Source organism: Vipera berus, assembly GCF_964194415.1.
Source record: "Vipera berus genome assembly, chromosome: 1".
Lineage (NCBI taxonomy): Eukaryota > Metazoa > Chordata > Lepidosauria > Squamata > Viperidae > Vipera > Vipera berus.
In genome coordinates, this window is record NC_138202.1 from 158,536,244 (window position 1) to 158,554,494 (window position 18,251).

The 18,251-nt window shown below is 38.2% G+C and overlaps 1 protein-coding gene across 1 annotated transcript in view; it reads left to right on the top strand.

Annotated features, from left to right (window-relative positions):
• Positions 1–14,635, top strand: part of GAD1 (glutamate decarboxylase 1) — a gene marked incomplete at its 3' end in the record, with an annotated part of 54,165 nt that extends 39,530 nt beyond the window's left edge. Inside the window, exons 6-16 of the mRNA XM_081314593.1 lie at positions 266–378; positions 3,899–4,014; positions 4,197–4,276; positions 4,466–4,520; positions 6,864–6,980; positions 8,106–8,170; positions 10,351–10,429; positions 11,076–11,225; positions 11,801–11,908; positions 12,630–12,719; positions 14,462–14,635. Of these exons, the coding sequence (XP_081170719.1) occupies positions 266–378; positions 3,899–4,014; positions 4,197–4,276; positions 4,466–4,520; positions 6,864–6,980; positions 8,106–8,170; positions 10,351–10,429; positions 11,076–11,225; positions 11,801–11,908; positions 12,630–12,719; positions 14,462–14,635 (1,147 nt within the window). The remainder of the gene's footprint in view (positions 1–265; positions 379–3,898; positions 4,015–4,196; positions 4,277–4,465; positions 4,521–6,863; positions 6,981–8,105; positions 8,171–10,350; positions 10,430–11,075; positions 11,226–11,800; positions 11,909–12,629; positions 12,720–14,461) is intronic.
• Positions 14,636–18,251: the final 3,616 nt, after the last annotated feature.

The window sequence follows — 18,251 nt, forward strand, 5'->3', positions numbered from 1 at the left end:
TCCACAACTCTCTTTTCCCCCCTGTCTTGCTGGAATAGACTGGTATTCTAGCTGTAATATGATTCTACATGTTCTACATGTAAACCAGAAATAAGGCCCATTGAAGGCTTATTCCAAGATTAGTGTAAGAGTATAACTGGAGGTCTCATATGAGACTAACCTCAAAAGTACCTATTGAAAGTTTATCCAGTTTATATGCATTGTTGTGAGATATGTGTTAGGTATTTGTTCATAATTACATATTTATTTATGTTTGTTTACACAGGTTTACATATGAAATTGCACCTGTTTTTGTACTCATGGAGCAATTAACACTTCGAAAAATGAGAGAGATTATTGGATGGTCTAATAAAGATGGAGATGGAATATTCTCACCTGGTAGGTTTCATTACACACACACACAGACACACACACACACACACACACGTATATGTATGTATGTATATATATATATATACATATATATATATATATATATATATATATATATATATATATATATATATATATATATATATATATATATATATATATATATATATATATATATATATATATATATATATATATATATATATATATATATATATATATATATGTATGTATATATAATTTTTATTGAAGAAATAAAGCCAAGACAAATATTAGGAAACAAACAAAGGAATTCAAAAGGATAGTGAATGTAAGAAAAAAAACAGAAAAAGAAAAGAAAAAAGGGTCTTTTTGATAGTGATTATAAATGCATGAATGCCTGCCCGTTGGTGCTCTTCCTCCTGTCCGAGGTTTTCATTGTTGTGAGAATTTCTGTTGAGGATTGGCAGTGGGGTTGGGGTGGGGGGTGTTTGGTTTTTATTCCCCCCATCTGCTGGGTGGTTGCAGCAGGTTTTGGTCACTTCACATGACCCTGGGACACTGACCGTCATAAATATGAATCAGTTGCCAAACATTTGAATGTAAATCACAAGACCCTGGAGATGCTGCAACATTCCAGCTGATTGGCGCTTCTTTTGGGCTCAGCAGAAGTGCCAGGATCAGCATTGAGCTCCAGCTGGAGCCTGGCCCTGATCCTGGCGCTTCCGCTGAGCCCTGACAGCCCTGCAGCTCCAGCCATCTCTCGCTCAGGCTTGTGCGGTGCTGCCACTGGTTCAGCTCATTCCCCTCCCCCGCTACCACTTTTCTAGGATGGTCGCGTACCACCTGCCAGGTGCCAATGTACACTGGTTGAAAAGCCCTGTCTTAGAGAATGCATTTTTTAAAAAAATTTTTTACCTGTAGTTGAAATTATGGTTGCATTATAGTTAAGAGCAGTGCTAGCTAGAGGTTTAAGGGAGCCTTGGAGCAAGATGGCCTTAATGGGCCTGTTTTCCTGAGTGGACCGTCTCTTACTTTCTTTTGCAACCACCTCATGTCCTCAGGGGTCTAGTCCATACTTCCACTCAGAGGCTGATGGAGAAGTGAGTAAGTGGCACAATCTTCCTTTTCACTGTTTTTCACAAAGGGCGCATGAGCTCAGCAAAAACAAAAAAAGTTCAGGCCAGCAGTTTCTGGGACTCGTAGTTGAATCCTTTCAAATGGAGAACTTTGGCAAGCATTCAGAAGTAACAGCCAACATTAGTGCAAGATTGTTGGGGGCAATAAGCTGACTTTGTAATAATGCCGCTTGGGGGGGGGGGGCGAAAGCCCTAATAAGCAGGCATATACATAGAATGAAGGCTATTGCTAAGCACATTGGTTTGTGCTTAAATTGTAAGCTGCCCTGAGTCTTCGGAGAAGGGCGGGATATAAATGGGATTAAATAAAATAAATAAATAAAATAAGATGGCTTCTAGATCCATGTAACACGCCAGAGTGGGAAACTGAGAGTTCTATGGGAACCAAATTTATGTTTGAGCTAATTACTGAATAGCCAAGGTGTTCTCAGATTGAACTTACTGAGAATTCAGACTGTCGAAAATGGTGCTGACCTCAAGTAACATATAAAGTAAATATTTTCTTTTTTACTTTTGATGTCTTCTACTCAAATGGCTTCCTTCACATAAATGTTCAAGCTCCTCCACCAAAGATCCAATCAGCCACTGCTTCCATAATCAAAGATATTCCCTATGATTAAGCCTTATGATAATTGATTTCTTTGAATCAGTCAAGCTGAATATCACATTTACTGCAGCAGATTCACAGGCAGTCCTGCAATCTCAAAGAAAAATATAATTAAGAAATCATTTTTGCAAATAAATATATAAATAAAACCAACTTGATTTTCTGAATTGTGGGCAGAAATGGGGGTGGGGTGGGGTTTTTTTTGTACCTACAGTGCTCCCTCTAAATAATATTTCTCTAACAGACTGAATGTTATGTGCCAAGTAATCTATATCACAAACATTCCTGTGAGATTTTCAATTTTTATTATTTTGTTCTGTTGAATGCAAAGAGTTACTTTTAAGTAGCCTTCCCCAGACTGTGTTGGATTTCAAACCAAGAGTTCTCAGTCATCATGGGAATTTGGGGAACTATTTTCCAACTTTGGAGAAAGTATTTAGTTTGGGCATAAATGCAACTCAAAAGTGCTGTGAATGAAATTACCTTCATTAGATACAATCCAGAAAGAATATGAAAATCTTAGTGTTCAGATAAAAAAAAATAGGTCCTTTTCTTTTGCTAGTATTTCTGTTAATATGGAAGACAATGAGTGGTCACTAATGTTAGAAGAAAAACTACAGAGGGCCAAATATGCCGTTTTTCCTTCCAGTACTTCTTTCTGGATTCGAATGTCACTTCTAACAAAAACTCAGCAGGTGCTCTTAACCACATCACTCACCCATTGATTCAGACTTGTAGTGTAGTGTGAGATAAAGTCCTGCCCATCTTTACAGAACTGTCTGGAGAATGGCCGAAGTAATGAATCCAGAACACTATCTGCCTGTCTCATGTGTTGGTGCCTAGAACAGCTAAGCTCCATGATGATTGTGAAGGAACTGTAGGAATGGCTCTCTGCGGAACACTAAAAGCCATCATTTAGAGAGGAAACGATAGGGCAGAAAATGAAAGGAAAAAAACAAAACTAGAAGCCCATTCCTGAAAGGCTGGGCAGATCTTCAGAATGTGCTTTGGAAGCCTTTTTTTCTAGAGAAGCACTCCACGGTATCAATTCAAGCGGACTTTAGTTCACAAAAGGTGATGCTTTTTGATTCAGCTTGGTTACTCTGAAAAGGTGTTACTAGATCCTTTTGATTTGAGCTATAGTCTCTAAATTGCTTTCCTTCAGAGGCCAAACAAAGAACATTCTCCTATTTTAGAATTTACATAAATTTTAGGTTTTTCACCTTCTTACTTGTGTTGAACGGGGCTAACATTTATGGTGATGGATTTTCCATGCTTTAATATTGCTCATTTTAATTATTGCAGTCCTCAATATTAGCAAAGTTAACTTTCCTAAACTTTCCTGACTACGTGGCTTAAGGTAGTCTAAAAATACCACATTAGCTAAAATCTTAGTAGGCTTCTCTTTTAACAGAAATGCAAACATATATTTTGCTTGCATGTAACCGTGATGATATCCAAACCAACGCAAAATTATTGGGCCCAATAGAATTTCTGGGTCTCAATATCTAAGCAGAGATTTCAGGAAATCATATCTAGTTCATCCCTTCCTGAAGAACATGGTTGAATTTGAAGGAATTTTTGCAAACCACCTTAAGAAAAGGTAATATTCATAAAATTGGAGTTAGCCTTGAGTAAAACAGAGGTGATTATCATTAACCTTTATCTATTGGTTCATTGGATATTTATGCTTTTTTGGCTACATTCGCACCATATTTCATGAATGCCTTTGTCATATTACTGTGTCAGATTTCTTATTTTCACTTTTCTAATACTTTATTGTTGGGTCCTCTCATTATAGGTGGCGCTGTATCCAATATGTATAGCATCATGGCTGCCCGCTATAAATATTTCCCAGAAGTCAAAACCAAAGGCATGGCTGCAGTGCCTAAACTGGTCCTTTTTACCTCAGAACATGTGAGCTCGATAAGTTCAATTATCATGATTTTAATTACTGGATATTGTGATTTTTGTCATCAGCCTTGTTCTGGAGAGACTATGTCTATTTTGATTCATTTCCCTTCTTTCTCCTTAGCATTTTGGAATTCAAAGACAATCATAGCAAACTGAGGTTAATTATCTGTTGATTGTTGTTTCAGAGTCACTATTCAATAAAGAAAGCTGGAGCTGCACTTGGATTTGGTACTGAAAATGTGATTTTAATAAAGTGCGATGAAAGGTGAGATATTTATACATCTTTACCTGGGTGTCTTTGTGTTTATATTTAGGCTGGAACAATGATAAGGACATTAATAACAGCATCAGTGAATGCCCTACTGTTTTGGCTTGTTTCATTCCTGTTTAGTCCTTTTTTCATTCTTTTTTCTTGTATGTCAGATTTGGCTTTCACATTTCACTTTGATTGCAGGGGCAAAATAATACCTGCTGATCTAGAAGCCAAAATCCTGGATGCCAAACAAAAGGTATTTTAAAAAAAAAAAAAGAGAGAGAGAGAGAGGAAAAGATCTCTTACTTAATTTTCTTATTTTATTTAGAATATGCTTACCATTTGGACACAGTAGCACTTACTTCTAAATAAATGTGTATCAGTTTGCATTATTCAAAGGCAGGTTAATAAAAACTAATAGGCTCAACAGTATAAGTTAGAACTGATGAAGCTTCTTGGTTGAGAAGTGAAATGTTTTCAAGGGAAAAGAAAACAAGACAGTCCAGCTGCCTTTTGGAAAAAGCACCTTTTGGACAATCATGACCTGGATGATTGACCGTAGACACTAAGCAGCATAAATGGCCCTCTCCACCTTCCACATGGGAAGTTCCAGGGGAAACTTATTCCATGCTAGAAGTCAAATTCTAGAAAAGATTCTCCTGATCCCTCAGCAAAGTTCTCGTGCGGTTCTTGAAATTTTGTTACATACCATTGAAGATTAGAACCTCTAATATTTTTTTTGCCAATTCGCCCTAGGAAAATACTGTTAAACTAAGATAAGAGTTCTCAAAGTAATGTCCTTTCCTTTGCATATTTCATTGGTTTTGTGTGATTATTTTCTCTTTGCCAGTTGTATCATTATTACAGTTGTCTCATAGTGAGATTCACAAGAGTAACTCTTGAATACTTCTAACTTCCACTAAGATTCATCACCAATTTTAGTTGTTGTTGTTGTTGTTGTTTTAAAAAAAGGAGCAGCTGCATTTACTATAGGTCTCAAACTCATTCTTAAGGTTACAATTTACTTCAGGAGTGTCAAAAATGTAGTCAGGGCTCACTTGTGTCCTGCTGGAAGCCTTTAGATGTGCCCTTGAACCGCCTCAAGCCCAGGGTCTTTGATATAACACCATGTGAAACCTTGGTGGAACAGTGGGCTAATGCCTCCTTAAGTAACACCAGCTGCCTGCAATTAGTGCAGGTTCGAGTCCCACCAGGCTCAAGGTTGACTCAGCCTTCCATCCTTCCGAGGTAGGTAAAATGAGGACCCAGATTGCTGGGGGCAATAAGCTGACTTTGTAAAAATGCCGCTTGGGGGGACCCCGAAAGCCCTAATAAGCAGGGATATACATAGAATGAAGGCTATTGCTAAGCACATTGATTTGTGCTTAGATTGTAAGCCGCCCTGAGTCTTCGGAGAAGGGCGGGATATAAATGGGATTAAAAAAAAATACTGTATGATCCCTCTGTTGATACAAGTTGCACTCCTCGGCTTTACATCCTGAGTGCACACATTGGATTGCAAGTCACATTCAGATATTCTGGATTGTGTAGTAAACAAGATAAATACAGGGAGTCCTCTATTAAGGACCACAGTTCAGCCCCAAACTTCCATTGCTAAGCAAGCCATTGCTAAGTGAGTTTTGTCCCATTTTATACCCTTTTTTGCCAAAGTTTTTAAGTGAAACACTGCAATTGTTAACTGAATCATGGGGTTGTTAAACAAATCTGGCTTCCCCCATTGACTTCTGGAAGCCGCTCAGAGTTGCTTCGAAATGAGATGGGTAGCAAATCAATATCATCATCATTATCAACTTTGCTTGTTGGAAGTCAACTGGGAAGATTAAAAATGATCAGTGCAACTAATCATAAATACGTGCTGATTGCCAAGTGTCCAAATTATGACCACGTGACTTTGGGGATGCTGCAATGGTCATAAGTGTAAAAATCAGTCATACGTCACTATTTTTCACTGCTGTTGTAACTTCGAACAGTCCCTAAATAAATGGATGTAAGCCAAGAACTATCTCTATATGGTAAAAATAAAAGGCTGTGTCATCCAAAGTAAAGCCCAACCTCCAAATTTTTGTTCAACCCATCAATTTTTCCCCCAGATGATTCCTTCCCTACCAATGCATTTTTCCCCATCTTGTGTAGCCTTAAAATGGCTACGTTTAATTCTCATGTTCTTATGCTAAAATGGTGGAGAGGAGCAAGGGTCATATAAAAGAAGCTAGGGAGTTGAGAGAGACTCGAGTTAAGTAACAAACCTTTGTATGTTTTAATTTGAAGCAAATGCAGGGAGATCTTGTGTTCTGCCAAAAGGATGATAACATGTATTCTCTGAAAAGTTTTCTTCAGTGCTTGCAATTGTTCAGTGTGTTTCCAGAGCATTAGTGCTTTTACAATTGATTGTTAATTACTAGGTATTTCCCCATCGCCTGCTTTAGTGTGTTGTTGTTGTTTTTTTTTGGAGAAGTCAAAGGAAGAACATGCAGCAGTTAAAAAGAACTTGAGATCAGTTGTACTTTAAATTAGTGTAAATCTCATCTGAAAAAAAATGTATTTCACATTAGAGCTTCTACTCTGTTTTTCTTTACAGGGATACGTTCCCCTTTATGTGGCTGCAACTGCAGGTACAACAGTTTATGGAGCCTTTGATCCTATTCAGGAGATAGCAGACATCTGTGATAAGTATAATCTTTGGCTCCATGTGGATGTAAGTAACCAGGGCTGCATAATCCCAATTTCCCATTTTACTTGGAATAAACCCCATTAAAGTCAATGGCTATGGCCGCATGACATTCTTAGCAAAATCAGTTGTATTGTGCAAAGTTAGGTTCCAATTATTTCAAGATAGGATCATATCCAAACTAGCCAGTGTTAACTATTCAGCAACTTAAACTCCCCTGTCAGCTTCTAGACCAGACATGTCAAACACAAGGCCCGGGGGCCGGATCCGGCCCGCGAAGTGGTTTCATGTGGCCCGCGAAGCCATCCTGGAAACAGTGAGGGAACGGCCCCCACTGCCTTGGCCCTGGCCCAGAGACCCTCCTTCTGCCAGAGACCCTCAGATCTGTCCCACTCCTGCCCAGGCCCCCATAGGCACCCTTGATGCGAACGACGTAGAGCTGGCCATGCCCACCCAGTAGGCCATACGCACTCTAGCCACGCCCACCCAGTAGGCCACGCCCACCCTGGCCACACCCACCCAGCCCCCTGAGGGCAACCGCAATACTGTTGCGGCCCTCAATGAAATTGAGTTTGACACCCCTAGACAGAGACGAGAGGCTAGAACAGCTCTGCAAATAAGTCTGTGCCAGTCAGATTATATCTCAGTGTTGTTTTTTTCTTTTAACTCATGTTGGGTGTGTGCCATGCTTAAACAAGGCAGTTGAGAGGAAGCTAAGCTTTCTAGTGACCCTACCAAATTAAAACAACAACAGTTACTGCCCTCATGTTTATTTTTATTTTTTTTTAAAAAGCAGGAAATGTAAAAAAAAACTACCAATCACTGCAAAAAGTGATGTCTAAGGCAGTTAACCTGTATGACCAGGGAAACTATATTTTCCTAGATTGCTTGCAGGATCATCATGTAAGTCATTTACCCATAAATCAGATATGTCATGAGAATTCAGCCAATGAGATAGGCTTTTGAGTAGTGATGTCTTGGTTAGAGCATTATAATGCAAATAAATTATTGTGTTGCTCTGCCAGTTGCATGTCTAACACCTTCCTTCTTTCGGGAGAATTATTACAGTGAGTTTTCTGCTGAAATGAAGTATCTTTTTTTAAAAAAATTCCCAGTTCCCAAGACTTTACCAATTTTTCTCATCTTTTCCAGGCTGCCTGGGGAGGTGGGTTACTAATGTCTAGAAAGCATCGTCACAAGCTGAACGGTATAGAAAGGTACATCATTTAAAAATTCTACAGGGAAAAAATGACATTTCATAAATATATCAGCATAAGTATCCTCTCCCCCAACAAGGATGGAAGAAGAGAGTTCCCAGATGTTGTTAGAATTACAACTCCCAGCCCCGCCCTGCCCCTCTCAGCCACCTTTTTAGTGCTGGAAGTTATAATTCAGCTACATCTGCTTTGCAAAATCTACAGTAATTGTGAATATTGTGCAATGGCCTATTGTGCAGTGAACCATGATTTTAATGGGATATCCATACCTTGGCAAAAATGGGCTGCGAGAATGTCTTTAATCTGCACTAGGTCCTAATTATCTGGAACTATTTGGGAACCTACTTGGTGCTAGGTTGCTGCAGGACTAAGACCAAAATGTTGACAAATGAACAAAATAGGATTGCCTATAAAGTGGCAGAGGCTTAAAATAGTTTTATTTTGTGGGGGAAGCAATATGAGAAGCTGCCCAAAGGATGGAAATACAAGCAGGGCAGCTGTTCTTTTAGGATTAATTTTGCTATTTAAAAGACAATAATGATAAGCTGTTGGTGTAATGAATGCCAATTAATTACTGTCAGCTTTCTGCTGGTAAGCTGATGTACTAATTTAATTCTTGAGAGAGCCCTCTTATGGACACAATTCTAATAGCAGTGTGGCAATTTTCATTTCTTGAAAGCACCAGCTGATCAAAGTGATATTTAATCATTATACTATTAAGAAATACCTAAACGAGATTCTTATAAGATACAGTGCCAGTAAATGTGTTATCTCCTAGCTTTTCAGTTCTTGTATTTTCACACAGAATCTCTTGCAAACAATATATCCAAATTTAGAAATGCATCCACAACAGTTCCCTCTTGAAAAATCTAAGGAATCATCTTTTGATTCTGTAGTTCCTCCAGCTGAATCTTGGGGGGAAAACCCCATTTATATCAACTATCTATATTCATCCTCCAGAATTAATAGAAGTGTTGACAGATAGTCCCAAAGAAGGTCTAAGGCAGGGGTAGGAAACCTTGGTTCTTTTATGACTCGTGGACTTCAAGTCCCAGAATTCATGAGCCAGCATGGCTGGCTCAGGAATTCTGGGAGTTGAAGTCCACGAGTCATAAAAGAGCCAAGGTTGCCTACCCCTGGAATATTTCCCCTATTCATATAGGTACTCTTCAACTTACAACCACAATGGGGATCAATACATTTCTCATTAGGCAGTATGGTCATTAATTGAGCGCCTGATTTCATAACCCTTTTTGCTGCAATTGTTAAGCAAAAACCTCATGTCACAGCGACTTGCAGCTTTCACTGCTGGCTTCTCCATTGACTTTGCTTGTTGGAAGCCAGCTAGGACAAGCATGTCAAACTCGCAATGTCACGTGATGTTGCGCAACGTATCACGACTTTTTCCCCATTGCCGGCAATGGGGTGGGCACGGTTTTGCCGTGATGCATCCGGCCCATGGGCCGGCAGTTTGACATGCCTGAGCTAGGAAGGTCTCAAATGACCCTCAGAAGGTTACATGATGATGCAACTATTGTAAATAATCTTGAGAAATTGGAAAAAGATGCTGCCCAAGGAATGATCAGATAAAAGGGGGAAGTGTGCAGCTGAATAACAGGCAGAGAAAGAAACTTCTTTCTAACTTATCAGATAGTAGTAGGGGATAATGGAAGATTTGTCCTTTTAGACTTGCAAGATTTTGTTACTGTAAGGTAAAGGTTTCCCTGTCCAGTCATGTCTGACTCTGGGGCAAGGTGCTCATCTCTGTTTCTTGGCCAAGGGAGCCAGTGTTGTCTGAAGAAATTTTCTATGGTTATATGGCCAATATGACTATAGGCCAAAGGCACACAGAATGCTGTTACCTTTCCACCAAAGTGGTACCTATTTATCTACTTGCATTTGCATGCTTTCGAACCATAGCCTTACAATAAAGTAGGATTAATTCATTTTGTTATGTTTTCTGTTTGGTCTGCTTAGGAGGCTGTTATCTAACCTTATCAAATGTGTTAATTATGGGGTTATTGAATTTTAATTGGTCAATTTGATCATGGTTGACCTATTTGAGCTATGGGATAATCTCCATTATGGGTGGGGAGGTTACCCTGATCTCACTGGTGCCAGATATAAGAATTCATCACCTCGGATTCCATGGCTTCTAAACACGTTCCTTTCTTTTGCAGAGCCAACTCCGTCACATGGAATCCGCACAAGATGATGGGAGTCCTACTGCAGTGTTCTGCCATTCTTCTTCGGGAAAAGGTTTGTTTCATAAATGGAATGCTCGCTCTCTCTATTTCTTTTAGTAGTACATCTACCATATATGAGCTGCAAAAATTCCTTTCCTGTTGGGACACTCCTGAGTGTCAATTACAGTGAGTGGAACTGAGGTTCCTGGTAGGTAGATGTTTGTGTCCACAATCTTGAGGGTAGCAAAGATTCTGAAAAGATTAATGTTGTTCCTCTAGTCTTCATTCTTAGCTGTTGGGTCTTTAGCATTTGACCATGAAGTGTTCCCTTACCACACGCGTGGACTGAAATAAGGGGCCATGGATATGTTCTCAGTACTATATGGCAGATTTTGGGGTCTGAGTAAAATATCAAATGGCTAACTGACATCTGTGTTTCCCAGCTGGATTTTTTTTTCATGCTGTGAGCTTCTCTGGGATTGATTAGAATCAGAATCTCTTTTTCTGCTAGAAGAAGCAGAGAGAAAAAAAATGGGGCTGCAGGGTGGAGTCTGTTGTCTCCGGGACTTTCTACTGACTCAGAAAAATAAGAGGATTTAATGGTAACACCAATTTTAGAAGCTTAAGTAAGACACATATGCACTAATGTTTAATGCATGCAGCACTACATTTATCTCTTGTTTAACGTATGTTCAACAGGCATGTTTTTTTTACAACAGGGTATACTTCAAGGTTGCAACCAGATGTGTGCAGGATATCTGTTTCAACAAGATAAGCAATATGACATCACCTATGACACTGGAGATAAAGCAATACAATGTGGACGCCATGTGGATATATTCAAATTCTGGCTGATGTGGAAAGCTAAGGTAAATGATCAGCAACATGCAGAACATTTCTGCAGAAGCTTAACCAGAAATCAATTCCCACCCTTTCAACACGGCTTTAAATTCTTAGAAAACATATACGCGTATGGTTGATTTAAATATTGATATCTCCCAGGTGAAAAAGCTTGGAGAAAGGGGAAATCAGTTTTCAAAATATCTAAGCAAAACAATTCATGAAATTTGGGCCCTAATTCCTATTCTACCAATATTTGATGTATAATTCCTTAACTCTATTTTTACCTGCCATATCTTTTTCTGGGCGCATGCAAAAGCCTACAAAAAAGGGATATTTTAACGAGTAGCAAAATGGTACTTTGCTCACATAAAGGCCAAACTACTTCTTTTTAAAATATGGACAACAATAAAACATTAAAAGGAAGTTGTTCCATGCTTACGACATTTACAAATATTCCATATTTCCACTGCTGTTCAGCTTTGGTTAACAAAAGAAATACATAGACTGACTCCAAATTTCAAAGATTTACTCTCCAAACTATTTAGAGGATGCAGAAAGAATATGACAGTGAATTACTTCTTCCCCCCTCTTTTCAAAACAGGGTACAGTGGGATTCGAAAGTCAGATCAACAAATGTCTTGAATTGGCAGAATACCTCTATAATAAAATTAAAAACAGGCAAGAGTTTGAGATGGTTTTTGAAGGAGAGGTAAGTTGTAGACCGTAAAACACTTTCCATTAAATTATACATTTATGCAATAGAAAATTTTTCCATCCAGCCCTGTTACTGTTATTTTATCTTTTTGATCTCTGGTAGACAGGTGAAGAATATGAAATCATTTGAAATCAGTGAGGTACATAATGCTGAAATTCAGTTGATTCATAACCCTTAAAAAGGTGTTATCACTACAGCCTTGAAATGTATTTTGTTCCACTCTAGCGGCCTGCTTATTATTTGTTATTTAAGTAAAGGAAAACATGCTGTTCAACGGTTTGAATCCTAGCCGAAATGGCTTTCTGCTTGATTGAGCCTCTGCAGGATTTTGAGATCCCTGTCTTGAGGTTATGGTCAGGCATGAACAGGATTGTCAATTAAAAGGTGGCATTCCAAATGGGCTGTTTATATTTCCCAAGAATTTTTTTATTATGAGAATAATCTGGAGAAAAAGGTGAAGCGGTGGTGATGAATTGGAAAACATCTCTATTTGTTCCTGTGCAAATTGCTGTCTGTGAGTGATGTCCTAAGTGCTTTCGGGCACATTCACTTGCATTTTGCTCCATTCTTCTAAGCTTTGAAGGACAAAATCAGAAGGCATAGCAAACAAAGTAACTGTGTAAGCAAGGGAAATTAATCCTTTGGATGAATATATTAATGAACTGTCTTTGTGATTTTTTTTAAATAAATCTTTATTTTGTTTTATGATATATAGCCTGAACACACAAATGTTTGTTTCTGGTACATTCCACCAAGTCTCAGAGGGATGCCAGACTCTGAGGAAAGAAGAGAAAAACTACATAGGGTAATTTATTTATTTTTGTAAAACCGCTTACGAAAAGATTTTCTGAGTCAATGTACATTAAAAAGCTAAAACAAAGTGAGATAATAATTGCTCCAAAAACAGAAAATATAAACTAAGATCCCTTACAGTACAGTACCTAGGGGGAAAAAAAAGATTGAAAGTCTCCGACCTCCGATCATTCCGCCGGGGCCTGAAGACCTGGCTCTTTGAGCTCTCGGGCCAAGGCTGAGGAGAAATTTTAATTGGGGTTTTAATTGTGTACAGGGTCAATTTAATATTTTTTAATTCGGTTTTAACTTTTGTATGTTGGATTTTTTAATTCCCTGTAAACCGCCCTGAGTCCTCAGGGAAAGGGCGGTATATAAATATAACTAAATAAATAAATAAATAAATAAATATGGAAGTGAGTTGAGCAATTCAGAGGCAAGCCTGCGCCTCCTTCTCAAATTCATATTTCCTGATTTTTCTGAACTTTTCCAGACTTTTCCCACCTTCCAAATGTCCTCCCACTGTCTTGTAACTTCATAACATAGGAACACCCTTCGTTCATTTACAAGCCCTGGAGTTTGTGGGACGTGTAATCATTTGTGAGAATAACCTTGGGAGAATGGAGATGGAAGAATCACAGGCAGGCCAATGATCGGACCAGAGAGATATATCAGCCCACAGAAGGAATGAAGGCTAAGGAAGTACCATGGAAGGAACCTTGTGTTTCACTTGGAGTACCACCAATGCGGTTCACACAAAAGAACGCACTGGGTGCTGTAAACATAACACCCGTTAACGACTTGTCTAGTTTTCTGGAAAGTGAAGGCAAGGGAGGGGAGAACTGCTTTCAAACTTGAAAGATTTTCTTACTATAACCTTGCAATAAAGATAGTACTCATGGTATTGGTTACTTGTCTCGAGTACCTTGAAGAAATGACAGGGTGGCAAGATCCTCTCTTTTCCCCCCTCCTGATTCTGCCCTTTTGCAAACTCTCAGTGCTGTTGGCTTGGTTTTCTTTGTTGATTTACAGATCCTGATCAGAGACCCCCCTCAGCTATCTCTTTCTACTTGGCTTTAAATATGCCTCAGATGTAACTCCAAATGCAACATATTGTTTTTAAAAAAATAACTAAGAAACAGAATGGATGGATATTACAAAGTTAGATCTGTAATTACAAACCAATAATTACTCTATTTCACCTATATTAGCGATGAGAGTCTGCTTATTTTGCCCTGACTCTATTTTCTTAGTTTTATAGCCAAGGCTTTTGTCAGACCCATTAAAAACCAGCAAATTGCTGTTTTTATTTATTTATGTACTTTTACCGCCACCCAATCTGCTAGGTAGATTTTCCATCCCAGGTACCAAAATATCTTACACTCTCAGTGTTTGAGGTGAGGTCCTCCTTGATTCTGATTTTTGTCAGGAGAGGAAATAATGTGACATGGTCCAACATGGTTTTGTGTAGCTTCGTAACTTGGTTATATTTTATAGAAACATTAAAAATTAAAAGCAACAAAGTGCCATCAGCGCTGTCTTCCATATCTTGGCGCTCTCCCGTTCTGTTGGCCCCGCAAATACCAGAATTTCGGGAGAACATTGAAAGACTGCCCGTCAGATATACTGATGCCTTCTTCATCCATTCTGCATTTGCTCTACATCAAGCCTTGCTTCATTGCTGATGTGCTAGTCTTCTCCCTCACAGGAAGACCTGAGTCCCAAACCTCTTTTCTTTCTTGTCTGAATCTAAAGGTGGCACCCAAGATCAAAGCTCTGATGATGGAAACAGGCACCACAATGGTTGGATATCAGCCTCAGGGAGAGAAAGTCAACTTCTTCAGAATGGTGATTTCAAATCCTGCGGCCTCCAAGTCGGATATTGACTTCTTGATTGAGGAAATAGAACGATTGGGGCAAGATCTGTAATCCGCAAGAGTTGAACCACAGTTTTTCTCTAAAACACTCTTTTCCAGTACTGGCTGTTTTTTAACCAGTTCTGTAGAATACATTTTAAGATGATTGCTTTTTAAGTGTTTGATTCTTCTGAGACCCTCTCTTTAAAAACAATAGTGCCCGCTTCCATAGATTATTGAAAACTATATAGGAACTGATATATATTATTTTACCAAAGGATAAACATACCGGTATTATTTTGAAATTTATCATTCAGCTGTTTAGGCCTGGTAACTCTAGTTTGCCTGAAAGCAAATTATATTAAGATAGCTAACTAAGAAATCTGCACTATATGTACAGTGTGATAATGTATGGTGTTTGTAGACATATTTTAACGGAACAAACACACAACAAACACTTTATATGTATATAAATAAAATATATAAATAAACAATGGCAGGCATTCCAGGTGTTTCCTATCATGGACTGCTCTTCTGAAGCTCTATTAATATCAAAGAGGCTTCACTAGATCACTCTTTGGTAGATGATAGACCGACATTCCCATTTCAGGTATAGTACTGAAGCATTGATTCTACTGATTTTATTCAAATATCATCAACAGTAATACTGGAGTCTGTATCTCTACTCTGTATTAATTTGAATGGACATGGCCATCCCCATATGATATATTTTTAAGTCCCACTGAAATCAGTATAAACTTACCCAGCATGTTAGATTCTCGCGTTTTTTTTCAGACTGGAGTGTAAGAGGCCTATTCTTTCTATCAAGAAGTAAGTATTTTCTATCAAAAAGTAAGTAACGTAACAACCAGTTTACGGGTGATAAAGATCCCTGGTATTGCTGGTGAAGAAAACATTTTTAAAATGTAGATTCTTAGGAATGACAGTAAATGGTGAATGTTATTTAAAAAATATTTATTGATGCTTCTCTAATATATGAAAAAGAAAGAAGAAAGCAAATCCAAATAAGTAATTTACCTGTATGTATACCTCTTTAGCTGTCATATCAGGGGAATAGTAGTAGCTGAGTTGTTGTAGTAGATTATAATATTGATGTATTTTTTAGAAATTCACTTGTGTAGATTGTGTACATTACTGTTAAATGGGATGGGGGTGGGAAAGGAATTAAATGTAATAGTTTTCCAGCAAAATAACTGTTCATTTCTAGGTATATGTGCTATTTGCTTCTTTATATGCAAAGAATTTACCATGCTGAAGAGCTGTCTTGTATTTTCTTCCATTTGTATTGTAGCCTATTTATATAATTATCAAAGTTCTAAATAATGTTTATTAGTAATTCAGTGTAGTTATGAGCCAAAGAGAAGATTAAAAATTAGTTGGCACATTTATATAATACACCCTTAAAACAATAATTTAGCAGATAATTTTACTTTATCAAATTCTAGTACTACATTCTAATACTATACTCTATCTAATCTAGATTTAAGCCGAATGAACTCCTTTCACTTTAATAAAAAAAGTCACTTTATTAATTATATGGCAATCTGACTACACACTGAATGCATTTTAAGCGATTCATGAATGTTTAAGCAAAGGACCCTCTATGTCAGAATAATCCACAGCCATTGGTTTATAGGAATCCTGTGGCAAGATCCCCAACCAATGACATCTGCTGACCTAAAGCCTAAATTTCCTGCAGTGGCTGTTTAGCTTCCATTTAATGCTTTATATTTCTCATGCATAATAAACTTTAAGTTAATGCATATTTGCACACATGTCCGCTGAGATAAATAGAATGTGTGTACATCAGAGAGAATTGTAACCCAGGTAACCATATATGTTCTTTATTGCCTGGGTTTTATTATAATGAATGTTGGTGTAGCTTTTCATCTTTTGGTTCCAGGGTTTTTCCAAGTGTGAAATGAGTCTATTTTAAGAATCCACCTGATTTTATCTTGATATTACTGTCCCCTTCACTCACTTGCTCTTTCTTTTGTATTGAAGTGATGACCCCTTCTGGAATTGTGCTGTGACTAAACTATTTTCAATGTATTAAGTATCCATATGGTATTTTACCATTGTGTGGATGGAACAATTGAGAAGCTGCTCAGAAGAGTCTAACATCTGCCATCTATAACTGATGTTCAAATACTGAAGCATTTTCTTGGAAATAAAAAAATGAGTGACATCTGTATTTTTATAAATGTACTATGACATGGGCCTTTCTTTTCCCCCCCCCCCGCCCCCCAGCCTAGAAACATCTTTCTTTGCATAGCCTTCAGTCCCTCCCAGGCTCCAAACCACTTGTTTTAGTAAATGATTCGTTCTATAAAATTGATTCAAGGCCATAGGAACAAGACTAGCCTCTCTTTGTTGACTGATCACTCTGATCGCAATTTAGAAATGGAGAACTAAGATCCATCTGAGATTCCTGTTATTTCTGGGCACAAGGCTGTGCTCTAGAATCCCAGCTTTAGATAAGGCTATGTTGCCAGTTGGTCACATAGCGTTAGCTGAGGCCATGTGGCTGAGGCTCCTGATGTTGCTAGACATACGTTTAAATATTGCATATGCGGGCTGGGAGTGTTGAGAATTTTAATACAGCAACATCTGGAGGGATGGTAGGTTCCCCCTCCTCTGGAATTTCCATGATTGCAGTGGTCTAGGACTTTCTAAGTCAGAAGTACTACCCCAGTGATTCTCAACCTTTTCTTCATCACAGACCCCCCGGTTTAAATATCTTTTGTGGTCATGGACCATGCACAATTACTAGCAGAGTAAAATCCTCAGGCATTCCTTTCCTTCCTTCCATACTTGGCACTAGTATCCAATCAACTGATTACTTAATATCAGCAATGGATGATTCCATGGACAAAATATCATCCCAAAGCTGATAACTATTTCATGAATACCACCTTGTAAATGTCAGCTTACTTTTTCAATCTCATTAGGGCATCCAAATTAAGACAGCTCGCTCGCTAGCAAATCAAGCAGCATAGCAAAGGTCTTCCCACCAATTACTTGCTCTATAATTGCTGAGGTCGCCAAACAGAAACATTAATAGTGATCCAAAGATCACTGATGAGAAACTAGAATGTCACATTTCACTGAGGCCAAAACCAACTGTCAGCTATGAAGCTGGTCAGGTGATGCTGGGAGAATTGCACACTAGCTTAAACTGTAGGAGTAGTTATTCTAAGCTACTAAAGAAAGGATGGAATGAGAAAAAAATAACACATTTTTTAAAATTTTTATGTCACCGTTTTCACAGAACTGGCTTTTTAAAAAAAATAGTGGAAGAACTAACTTGTTTCTGAATTATTCCAACGATATTAATGTTTTTAAAAAGCTGAGAATTATTTGAGGCTGTTTATCTTTTTTTTTTCTTTTGGCCAAAGATTGCTATTTTTCATACATGGAGGACTTACTTCCAATTACAATTAACAACGGTCCTTTTAAACAGCTGATTCAAAAGTAAGTGCAAGTGGAGGATCACTTGACTATGAGCCAGCAGTGTGCAGCAGCCGCCAAAAAAGCTAATACAATCCTGGGTTGTATAAACAGAGGCATAGAATCAAGATCATGTGAAGTATTATTACCACTTTATAAAACCCTAGTAAGACCTCACCTAGTATACTGCAGCCAGTTTTGGTCATCTTACCACAAAA